This window comes from Lampetra planeri, chromosome 35, assembly GCF_965212315.1.
Source record: "Lampetra planeri chromosome 35, kcLamPlan1.2.h2, whole genome shotgun sequence".
Taxonomy (NCBI): Eukaryota; Metazoa; Chordata; class Hyperoartia; order Petromyzontiformes; family Petromyzontidae; genus Lampetra; species Lampetra planeri.
The window spans coordinates 5,511,863-5,525,475 of record NC_136141.1 but is presented as its reverse complement, the minus strand read 5'-3'; the positions used below and the strand labels follow the sequence as shown (position 1 = coordinate 5,525,475).

The 13,613-nt window shown below is 57.0% G+C and overlaps 2 protein-coding genes across 2 annotated transcripts in view; one reads left to right on the top strand and one right to left on the bottom strand.

Annotated features, from left to right (window-relative positions):
- The window catches only part of LOC144730327 (transmembrane channel-like protein 7), a 17,524-nt gene extending 16,127 nt beyond the window's left edge, over window positions 1-1,397 (top strand). The window contains 2 exon segments of the mRNA XM_078611062.1: window positions 455-533; window positions 863-1,397. Coding sequence (XP_078467188.1) covers window positions 455-533; window positions 863-1,135 — 352 coding nt within the window. The 3' untranslated portion in view covers window positions 1,136-1,397.
- SIRT7 (sirtuin 7) lies at window positions 129-13,613 on the bottom strand. Its single transcript, XM_078611063.1, has 10 exons — window positions 13,470-13,613; window positions 7,742-7,879; window positions 7,519-7,623; window positions 6,725-6,795; window positions 6,139-6,211; window positions 5,162-5,260; window positions 4,246-4,485; window positions 3,752-3,832; window positions 3,507-3,613; window positions 129-2,501 (listed from the first exon to the last, which is right to left on the bottom strand). The coding sequence occupies exons 1-10, from the start codon at window positions 13,578-13,580 to the stop codon at window positions 2,147-2,149; spliced, it is 1,380 nt and encodes a 459-aa protein (XP_078467189.1). The 5' UTR covers window positions 13,581-13,613; the 3' UTR covers window positions 129-2,146.

Sequence of the window (13,613 nt, the reverse complement as noted above, 5' to 3'; positions counted from 1 at the left end):
ACGTCACTCCCTCCGGGGTGAACGGCGGTTGTTGTGGTTGTGTTGATGTGACGTGTGTGGATGTAGTGCAGGTGTGGAGAGCTGTAGTGTCGTGGTTAGCGCACTGCACTATGGACAAGAGTAGGCCATTATGTGCAACCCAAATTTTATTTCCGATCATGGCAAACATCAGTGACAAATATATATGACCAAGTTCTAGGCCTCCCTTAGGTCGACTTAGCCTTAAAGTAGTATCTGGTACGGTCTGTAAACATCACCACTTGGGAGACAAAGGCGACGAGGCATGGTTCGGGCCACCCACCCCTTGTGTTCCGTGTCGGCCGGCCTTAAATAGATGCTCCCTAACGGCACTCACCCAACGGCCTGTTTAAGGCTATAGGGGGGCCTGTCTTTGCTTGTGTTGATATCGCAAAATTGTGTTGATATCACGTTTGTGTGTGTGATGACTTGACAGCCTCTTCCTATTCTACATGACCACGCTTAACAATGCGCACGCGCGCGTCATCAATCAACTAAGAGACGAGCTGGCCATGGTGAGCCTCCACATCAACTCCCTGCCGGGCTGCTCACACTCACTCACTCGGAGGCTTACACACTCACTCACACACACGCACTAACCCACTCACACGCACTCACTCACTAACCTACTCACACGCACTCACTCACTAACCTACTCACACGCACTCACACACACACTCACCCACTCACACGCTTGCCTCCTGCCCAACCCTCCCATGTCTGACCACGTGTCTGTTCCCCGTGTCTGGTCCCTGTCGATGGTCCCTGTCTACGACCCCTGTGTGACCCCTGTGTGACCCCCGTCCGTCTCCCATGCCCCCCCCCCAAACCGTACCCCGTGTAGGTGGGCCGTGACCGGGCCTTCCTGGCCAAGCAGGTGAATGCCACTTGCAGGGGCGGCGACGCCGGGCGGCACCGCGTGGCGCGCGGCGGCGGTCGCACCTCCTGCCTCGGCGGCGTCATTAACCTGGCGTACCAGCGCCACGGCGACCAGGGGGGTCCGCCGCAGGGGGCCCCCGTGAGGACGGGGCCCCCCGCGGGGGACGTCGTGGGGCGGGCGGGGGTCAGGTACGCGGAAGGGGACGCGTCGCTACCCGGGACCCCGGCCCCGTACTAGACTCAGATGCGCGGCAGGCCGCGCTCCGTAAAATATAACTCGAGGTTTTTTTTTCTCTCACGAATGTTTACTCACAAAATGAAATGTAGCCGATTAGAAGACTGTGAAATCGTTGTTGATTACTGCGCACCCACAACTAATGCACCTGCAGAGTGATCGTGATTTGTTGCAATATGCGCCATGATGCATTGGCCGAGACCGTGGCACCCGTGACACTCCTAATAAAGGCAGTCGTTGCATATACCTCGCTGCACGGAAACTGCACTGGTGTCTGGTTTACTGGTAAGGGCGATGGGAGGGACTGTGGCGAGTGCAGTAGCGCTCGTATGAATGCCTCGCCAACTCAAAACGCCTCGAATCACACATCTTCATCTCGACCATTCTCATGCCCAGCCGTAGCCCTCCGATGGCGAACGCAGCGCTATCCTGCAAGTGGACTTTAGTCTGTTATCAGGAGGCGATGCTATTATCGGTTTTCCCAATTTGTTATTTTTTTAATCTGGCAAATTTGGAGCGTGATGCCGACACACGACGGCCTACTGTTTGTCGAACGATGTCACGAATCCCTCAGGTCCATTGTCAAAAAGATGGTGCAAAGTTTGCGGTTAATGCACCATCAGTATTAACCAGGACAGCCCTGGGGCTTGAACTGCAAAGCTCCGACCAGTCCCATAAACTCAGCCCAGCACAGACCAAATCTGCCCAAATCTCTAACGAGGGTTGAGCCCGGTTAGTACCCTGAAGGGAAGGTGCCAGGAAATATCAGGGCCTGTAGGTTTGGTCTTGAGGTGTGCCAGAAGACAGCTGTTTGGCACCGGATTCCTGAATCTATCTTCACGGAGCTCTGAGCGCTCCACCCTCGGATGTGTGCGAGTTTGCTCCGGAAAATCTGGTTTCCTCTCCACATGCCACTCAAGGAGTCGCCAAACATCCCAGTACATGAACCTTCTGCGAACGGTTCCTGAAGACTCAATGGTGGCTCGCCGGAGCTTCGTCCCTCTCCGAAACCGCTCAGCGCTTGCGCCGCTTCACGCGCCGCGGTTTCGCGAGGCCTTTTCCGAACCAACCCGGCGCCGCCAGGCTCCCGGCCGCTGCCACCTTCCCTCCCTCTCCAGCCCTCGCCACATCCTCCCCAGTGCCGTGCGGAAGCTCGCGCTCCTCCCCAGGGGCCGCCGCCAGTCCCGTCCTCTCGCGCTTTGGGCAAGCGGCCTCCTCTCCTGACGCGGATCTCTGCGCGATGACGCAGAGCGGCTCCGGCCCCACCGCCGTTGCCAACGTGGCGGCCGGGGCGATGGGTCGGTGAGAGTGGCTGCCCTCTTCCCCGGGGCTCAGCGGAGTGGCCATGAGGAAGATGGGGTCGGTATCCCTGCCGTACGTGACGACACACAGCACGCGCACGGCTCACCCCAACGTGCACTTCCGCCTGCCCGTGCGATGTGTTTGAAAAACAAAACACATGCACATTTGCTGATCCCAAGTGCAGCCTCGGCTAGCTTTGGGGTAACTGTTGCTAAGTGAACCACCACACTCCCGCACCACCGCACACCCGCACCACCGCACTCCAGCACCACCGCACTCCCGCACCACCGCACTCCCGCACCACCGCACTCCCGCACCACCGCACACCCGCACCACCGCACTCCAGCACCACCGCACTCCCGCACCACCGCACTCCCGCACCACCGCACCACCGCACTCCCGCACCACCGCACTCCCGCACCACCGCACTCCAGCACCACCGCACTCCAGCACCACCGCACTCCCGCACCACCGCACACCCGCACCACCACACTCCCGCACCACCACACACCCGCACCACCGCACTTCTGCACTCCCGCACCACCACACTCCCGCACCACCACACTCCAGCACCACCACAAACCCGCACCACCACACTCCCGCACCACCACACTCCCACACTACCACACTCCCGCACCACCACACTCTCGCACCACCGCACACCCGCACCACCGCACACCCGCACCACCACACTCCCGCACCACCACACTCCCGCACCACCACACTCCAGCACCACCACACTCCAGCACCACCACACTCCAGCACCACCACACACCCACACCACCACACTCCAGCACCACCACACTCCAGCACCACCGCACACCCGCACCACCACACACCCGCACCACCACACTCCCGCACTACCACACTCCCGCACCACCACACCCCCACAGCTTCACACCCCCACACCCGAGGTCACCTTTTCCACAGACCCCGAATCATTTTGAAACCAGGTCTATCAAATCTGTGCAGTCGACTGCAATAAAGTTGAATGCAACGCCGGTAGCAGATAAATTCTGAACGCGATACCAGTCCCCGGGCTGTCTGGGTCCTACTCGGACAGGTGGCCCACCTGCTGTAGGCCGGGATGCCCAGGCCCAGCTGCTGCATGAGGAGGCGCAGAACTTCGTCGCAGGCCGCGTGGATCTTCAGCTCCGCCGCCGCGTCCTTGGGCGTCCACTGGCACGCGCGCACGGACGCACATGGACGCACGTGGAGGCACGTGCGTCAACCAGGAGCGGCGGCAGCAGAGACACGCAGACAAGCACGCGCCCCCCCCCCCCCTCAACACGTAGATCCCCCCCCCCGCGCCCCCACCTGCAGGTTGACGATGTAGAGCTTGGGTCGCTGAGCGGGGGGCCGCTCCATCCCCCACAGGCACGGGTACCTCCTCAGCACCTGCACCCACACGTGGTGAAGGAGCGGGGGGGCATGGCGACGGCGTGCTGAGCGGCGGTGCGGTGACTGACGGTTGGCAATGAAGTGATGACCGAATCGTGGTGAATGTTGTGGCGAGTGGGTGGTGAGTGGGTGGTGAGCGTCGTGGCGAGTGGGTGGTGAGTGGGTGGTGAGCGTCATGGCGAGTGGGTGGTGAGTCGGTGGTGAGTGGGTGGTGAGCGTCGTGGTGAGTGGGTGGTGAGCGTCGTGGCGAGTTGGTGGCGAGTGGGTGGTGAGCGTCGTGGTGAGTGGGTGGTGAGCGTCGTGGTGACCGTCGTGGTGAGTGGGTGGTGAGTGTCGTGGTGAGCATCGTGGTGAGTGTCGTGGTGAGCGTCGTGGCGAGTCCAGGCCTGCGCAAGCGGGACGTGTCTCGCCTTCAGGCTGCTGCCCAGGCACAAGATGGCGTCCGCCTTCCGCGCGGCCCCCGCCGCGCCCGCCCAGTTGAGGGGGCGCTCCAGCGTCCCGCGCTCCCCGAAGTGCACGATGGTGTCGCGCAGGGGCCCCCCGCAACCCGCCGGCCCCCCGCACGCGCGCCCCGTCTCGTGCCGCCGCACCGCCGTGCGCTCGGTGACGTCGAAAAGCCGCACGACCTGGCGCCCGCACGAGGGGCACGCCTGTGCGGGCAGCGGAGCCGCGGGGCGGGCGACGGGGAGAGAGACGCGGTCAGAGGGAGAGGCGGGGAGAGACGCGCGCACGGAGAAAAGAGAGAGAGAAACGTGCGGTCTCACAACCACAGACAGAAGTGAAGCAGAGGCTTCAGCACACATCGCAGGCAGTGTCTTACAACTGGAGTAAGTGGGTCGGTAAGTGCATGGCAGAGGTCGCAAACTGGTTTTGATTCCTTACCCGTACCCGGCCGCACCAGGGTCGCAAACGGGTACCCGTACCCGGCTGGGTATGGGTACCCGTACACGGCTGGGTATGGGTACCCGTACACTACCCATACCCGTACCCTACCCGAAATGAGTGACAAACGGTTACTCACCGGTGACTCACGGCCTACCCGTACCCGGCCGCACCAGGGTCGCAAACGGGTACCCGTACCCGGCTGGGTACGGGTAGCCGGGTATCGGGTAGGGTACGGGTATCGGGTACCCGGTTGCGACCTCTGGTGCATGGGAAAGTGGGTAAGTGGAGGGGTGGGAGAGTAAGTTGATGAGTGGTTAGTCAGTGGGTGAGTGAATGGGTTAGTAGGCGGGTGAGTAGGTGGGTGAGTAATTAGGTGAGGGAGTGGGTGAATGGTCAGTGAGTGGGCGGTGAGTGGCGGGTGAGTGGTGAGTCGGTGCTAACCTCCATGTACATGTTGCCGTGCAGCTCGCTGAGTGCGTTGGGGTCGAGGCCGCTTCGCACGTGCAGCCCGTCACAGTTCTGCGACACCACGTGCTGCACCTGCGACACACACACACGACCCCCACGCGCGTGTGCTGCGTGACATCTGTCAAAATACTGGGCATCTGTAGAAATACATATTCGGATTCAGACCGCCAGTGAACACCTATGGAGGCCAGCATGGCAAACGAAAGAGCGGTGATGTTGACACAGATTTTCGTCACTGGTTTTGGCCGTGAGTGGGAATTGAACCACTACATTACTATTCCTTCAACACACACAGACACGCAGACACATGCAGACGCAAAGAAAGATACAGATACACATATACAAAGACAGGGATCCCCGTACAGCCTTAACAGACTGTTGGGGCAAGTGCTGTTAGCGAGCACCTATGAAGGCCGGCACGGCACACGAGGGGGTGGGTGACCAAGACCACGGCCAGCCGCCTTTGTCTCCCCAGTGGCGATGTTTACACACCGCACCAGGTTCTCATTTGAGGCCGAGTCGACCTACGTTGAGGCCCAGAACCGGTTCAGATAATCGTCACTTGTGTTGGTCGTGAACGGGAATCGAACCCGGGTGGCCAGGTTCCTAGTGCAGCGTGCTCACCACTGCACTACCGCTCATACACAGATACACACACTCACACGTGGACCCTTAAAGATAACAATGGCTGACATTTACCGCTAAGTGCGAGGTGCTTGCACCAGGCTCGTCTCAGCATGTCACAGAGCAGAATTGACTGAGATGACTGGCAGATGCACCACCTGTGCTTTCCGCTCTCCCACATGGCCGTGTTTTATCTGCCCGGCGCTCCGCTCGTTCCTCCAACCTTCGCTGTTGCGACTGCGCGTGGGTGTGATGTGCGTGGCGAGTGGTGTGGAAGTTTGGGGGTGTGAGTGGCAAGGGGGCTAAATGCTAAGTGGGGGGCTCACCAGCCCCTCGCGATGCAGCTGTGCGAGACACATGTGTGTGAGCGTGGGCTCGGCGTCGCTCAGCTCCACCATCCTGCACACACACACACGGGCAGGGGGAAAGATTTACACACACGCACACACAACATAGCCTATTGCCATTTTCTTGGTTCTTTCGGTAAAGTCACGTAGAAGGGAAATAATAAAATAATAAAAATAAAACATAATTAAATAAAATAATTCTCACGACGTTTCTTTTATTTTGTTTTATTATGTTGAATTTTTATTATTTTATTATTTCCCTTCTACGTGACTTTACCGAAAGAACCAAGAAGATGAATCCCTGCAGTCACGAAAGCTTTAAGTCGAAATATTGTCATTTTGTTAATTAAGTGGCGGTGATGCCACCGTCACGCTTGGTGCGCTTTGAGGCCAATGAAAGTGTGGAAGGCTCACTTGCTAGCAGGAAGTCACGGGGCACACCCAAGTGGGTGCAGATGTTCCTTGAGAAGGGTCTTCGTTTCGCAACACGTACATCCACGCCACACACACACGCACACAAGCTCGTTCCACATAGCAAGCACTCCCGCATCTTCCCCCGACTTACCCGACGCTCTGTCCCCTCTTCAGCAGCGTCCACACCCCACGCGGCCCCCGGTAGTCCGGGATGGCGGCCGCCTGCGCCACGGACACACGGCCCAGAGAGGTGAATGATGAGGGGGAGAGCGACGAGGGTGTTCGTGCGGTGTGCATTAGCGAGCTGTGAAAATGGGTGATGGTTACAGTAAGCATGGGGATCTCTGGGGAGGGGGAGAGCCGGGGGAGAGGGTGGGGTGGGATGGGGAGGGAGAGGGTGGGGTGGGGTGGGGTGGGATGGGGAGGGAGAGGGTGGGGTGGGAGAGGGTGGGGTGGGGTGGGAGAGGGTGGGGTGGGATGGGGAGGGTGGGGTGGGATGGGGAGGGAGAGGGTGGGGTGGGGTGGGAGAGGGTGGGGTGGGATGGGGAGGGTGGGGTGGGATGGGGTGGGAGAGGGTGGGGTGGGGTGGGAGAGGGTGGGGTGGGATGGGGAGGGTGGGGTGGGATGGGGAGGGAGAGGGTGGGGTGGGAGAGGGTGGGGTGGGGTGGGGAGGGAGAGGGTGGGGTGGGAGAGGGTGGGGTGGGATGGGGAGGGTGGGGTGGGATGGGGAGGGAGAGGGTGGGGTGGGGTGGGAGAGGGTGGGGTGGGGTGGGGAGGGAGAGGGTGGGGTGGGGAGGGGAGGGGTGGGGTGGGGTGGGGAGGGAGAGGGTGGGGTGGGGTGGGGAGGGAGAGGGTGGGGTGGGGTGGGAGAGGGTGGGGTGGGAGAGGGTGGGGTGGGGAGGGACAGGGTGGGGTGGGGTGGGGAGGGGAGGGAGCGGCCCCCACCGTGCTGATGCCGGCCCCCGTGTAGGCGACGAGGCAGCGTGCTCCGCGCACGGCCCCCGCCAGGAGAGACACCTTGCGCTGCAGCTCCTCGGCAGACTCGTGTCTCTGCGCGCACGGACACGCCGTGCGTCGTGAGCGAGCGAGGAGGGTGTCTCTGTGAGGTGCGAGCGAAGAGGTGAGGTGGTCCTCGGGGTGAGCGATGAGGTGTCTCCTACCCGCGTACCTCGTCGGAGCGGCCCCGCACGGCTCGGGTGCGCTCCTCGCGTCGTCTCAATCGCTGCCAGAGCTCGGGGTACGCGGAGAGAGCAGCGTGCTCAGCAGGGGACCACGACGAGGGGCACCTCGTCACGACGGCCCGCAGCTACACCCCACGCACACACCACGCACACACAGCATGAAATACACACACACACACACCACTCACACACACAGCATGGACTACACACAGCATGAAATACACACACACACACCACTCACACACCACTCACACACACCACTCACACACACAGCATGGAATACACACACAGCATGGAATACACACACACACACCACTCACACACACAGCATGGAATACACACACAGCATGGAATACACACACACCACTCACACACACAGCATGGAATACACACACAGCATGAAATACACACACACACCACTCACACACAGAGCATGGACTCCACACACCATGTACACACTACACACGCACACACCACAGACACAGCATGGAATACACACACAGCATGGAATACACACACACACAGCATGGACTACACACAGCATGAAATACACACACACCACTCACACACACAGTATGGAATACACACAGCATGGAATACACACACACCACTCACACACACAGCATGGAATACACACACACCACTCACACACACAGCATGGACTACACACATCATGAAATACACACACACCACTCACACACACAGCATGGACTACACACACAGCATGGACTACACACACACCAAGCACACACACAGCATGGAATACACACACAGCATGGAATACACACAGCATGGACACACTATACACAATGCATTGTCTACACACACACCATGTACACACTATACACAATGCATTGTCTACACACACACACCATGTACACACTATACACGGTCTACACACACACACCATGTACACGCTACTCACACAGAATGGACTATACACACACACGTGTAACTATACACACACACGTGTAACTATACACACACACGTGTAACACACACACACACACACGTGTAACACACACACACACACACACGTGTAACACACACACACACACGTGTAACACACACACACACACACACGTGTAACACACACACACACGTGTAACACACACACACACACACAACACGTGTAACACACACACACACGTGTAACACACACACACACAACACGTGTAACACACACACAACACGTGTAACACACACACACACACCACGTGTAACACACACACACACACCACGTGTAACACACACACACCACGTGTAACACACACACACCACGTGTAACACACACACCACGTGTAACACACACACAACACGTGTAACACACACACACCACGTGTAACACACACACACCACGTGTAACACACACACACCACGTGTAACACACACACAACACGTGTAACACACACACAACACGTGTAACACACACACGTGTAACACACACACGTGTAACACACACACAACACGTGTAACACACACAACACGTGTAACACACACACACACACCACGTGTAACACACACACACACACCACGTGTAACACACACACACCACGTGTAACACACACACACACACCACGTGTAACACACACACACCACGTGTAACACACACACAAAGATAACAAAGATCCCCCGTATAGCCTTAACAGACTGTAGGGGCAAGTGCTGTTAGCGAGCACCTATGAAGGCCGGAACGGTACACGAGGGGGTGGGTGGCCAGCACCACGCCCGACCGCCTTTGTCTCCCCAGTGGCGATGTTTACACACCGCACCAGGTACTCATTTAAGGCTGAGTCGACCTAGGGGAGGCCCAGGACCGGTTCAGATAATCGTCACTGGTGTTAGCCGTGAGCGGGAATCGAACCTGGGTCGCCAGGTTCATAGCGCAGCGCGCTAACCGCTACACTACCACTCCCCACTACACACACACACCACGTGTAACACACACACACCACGTGTAACACACACACACCACGTGTAACACACACACAACACGTGTAACACACACACAACACGTGTAACACACACACAACACGTGTAACACACACACGTGTAACACACACACAACACGTGTAACACACACAACACGTGTAACACACACACGTGTAACACACACAACACGCGTAACACACACACACACGTGTAACACACACACACACGTGTAACACACACACAACACGTGTAACACGCACACACACGTGTAACACACACACACACGTGTAACACACACAACACGCGTAACACACACACACACGTGTAACACACACACACACGTGTAACACACACACAACACGTGTAACACGCACACACACGTGTAACACACACACACACGTGTAACACACACAACACGTGTAACACACACAACACGTGTAACACACACACGTGTAACACACACAACACGCGTAACACACACACACACGCGTAACACACACACACACGTGTAACACACACACAACACGTGTAACACACACAACACGTGTAACACACACACGTGTAACACACACACACGTGTAACACACACACACACGTGTAACACACACAACACGTGTAACACACACACACACGCGTAACACACACACACACGCGTAACACACACACACACGTGTAACACACACAACACGTGTAACACACACACACACGTGTAACACACACACACACGTGTAACACACACACACACGTGTAACACGCACACACACGTGTAACACACACACACACGTGTAACACACACACAACACGTGTAACACACACACAACACGTGTAACACACACACAACACGTGTAACACACACACGTGTAACACACACACACACGTGTAACACACACACACACGTGTAACACACACACACACGTGTAACACACACACACACGTGTAACACGCACACACACGTGTAACACACACACACACGTGTAACACACACACACACGTGTAACACACACACACACGTGTAACACACACACACACGTGTAACACGCACACACACGTGTAACACGCACACAACACGCGTAACACACACACACACGTGTAACACACACACACACGTGTAACACACACACACACGTGTAACACGCACACACACGTGTAACACACACACACCACGTGTAACACACACACAACACGTGTAACACACACACAACACGTGTAACACACACACAACACGTGTAACACACACACGTGTAACACACACACAACACGTGTAACACACACAACACGTGTAACACACACACACGTGTAACACACACACACGCGTAACACACACACACACGCGTAACACACACACACACGTGTAACACACACACACACGTGTAACACACACACACACGTGTAACACACACACACACGTGTAACACACACACACGCGTAACACACACACACGCGTAACACACACACACGCGTAACACACACACACGCGTAACACACACACAACACGTGTAACACACACACACACGTGTAACACACACACACGCGTAACACACACACACGCGTAACACACACACACACGTAACACACACACGCGTAACACACACACACGCGTAACACACACACGCGTAACACACACACACGCGTAACACACACACAACACGTGTAACACACACACACACGTGTAACACACACACACACGTGTAACACACACACACGCGTAACACACACACAACACGCGTAACACACACACAACACGTGTAACACACACACACACGTGTAACACACACACACACACGTGTAACACACACACACACGCGTAACACACACACACACGTGTAACACACACACACACGTGTAACACACACACACACGCGTGTAACACACACACACACGTGTAACACACACACACACGCGTAACACACACACACACGTGTAACACACACACACACGCGTAACACACACACACGCGTAACACACACACACACGTGTAACACACACACACACGTGTAACACACACACACACGCGTAACACACACACACACGTGTAACACACACACACACGCGTAACACACACACACGCGTAACACACACACACACGTGTAACACACACACACACGTGTAACACACACACACACGCGTAACACACACACACACGCGTAACACACACACACGCGTAACACACACACACACGTGTAACACACACACACACGCGTAACACACACACACACGTGTAACACACACACACACGTGTAACACACACACACACGCGTAACACACACACGCGTAACACACACACACGCGTAACACACACACACACGTGTAACACACACACACACGTGTAACACACACACACACGCGTAACACACACACACACGTGTAACACACACACACACGTGTAACACACACACACACGTGTAACACACACACACACGTGTAACACACACACACACGTGTAACACACACACACACGCGTAACACACACACACACGTGTAACACACACACACACGTGTAACACACACACACACGTGTAACACACACACACGCGTAACACACACACACACGCGTAACACACACACACACGTGTAACACACACACACACGCGTAACACACACACACACACGCGTAACACACACACACACACGCGTAACACACACACACACACGCGTAACACACACACACACGTGTAACACACACACACACGTGTAACACACACACACACGTGTAACACACACACACACGTGTAACACACACACACACGTGTAACACACACACACGTGTAACACACACACGTGTAACACACACACGTGTAACACACACACACGTGTAACACACACACACGCGTAACACACACACACACGCGTAACACACACACACACGTGTAACACACACACACACGTGTAACACACACACGTGTAACAACGTCGCAGTACCCGACACGCTCACGGACATCTCGCGGTCTACTCTCGACGCGGTTTCCGTGTTTTGGGCGAGCATCTGTCGGTCGGGGGGGAGGAATGGAGACGGTGGTGATGGTGGCGGTGGTGGTTTGTGTCGAGGTGAAGTTGAAAAACAGCGGACGCGCGCACACCTTGAAGGTAGAGCCACTCGGCATCCCTGATTACACAACCCCTCACACACACAGCACTAACTAACACAGCACTAACACTACACACACAGCACACACGCCCCGTGTAGCCTGTAACAGGCTGCTGGGGCAAGTGCTGTTAGCGAGCAGCACCTATGAAGGCCGGCACGGCACACGAGGGGGTGGGTGGCCAGCACCACGCCCGGCCGCCTTTGTCTCCCCAGTGGTGATGTTTACTACACATCGCACCAGGTACTCGTTTGAGGCTGAGTCGACCTAGGAGGAGGTCCAGGACCAGGTTGCTGATAACCGTCACCACTGGGTGTTGGTCGTGAGCGGGAATCGAACCCGGGGTTCGTAGCGCAGCGTAGCGCTAACCACCACACTACCGCCCCCCCCCCCACAACCACCACGAAGTGGCGGTGACGTCACCACGGCTCTTGTGCCAGGCTAGGTGCACGCTGAGGTCATGTGAAGTGTTGAACGCCCGCCGGCAGGAGGTTACGGGGCAGACCCAGCAGGTGCCGCATGGGTCGACTGATTCAGACGACTGACCGATGCACCACCTGTGTGTCCCCCGCTGTGCGAGACAACAACAACCACCAACACGAAGTGGCGGTGACGTCACCACGACGCTTGTGCCAGGCCATGTGCACCTTGAGACACACACACACACGGCACGCAACCACCGCACGCTCCCGCCCCTCACCCGCTTCTCGGTCTCGGCGCGCTCCTCACGCCGCCTCCGCTGCGCCGCCGCCTCCGCCTTCCTCGCCTCGCGCGACGACGACAACGACGACGACAACGGCGGCGACGCCATCGTCTCCAGGACACTGGAGGCACTGACGTCATT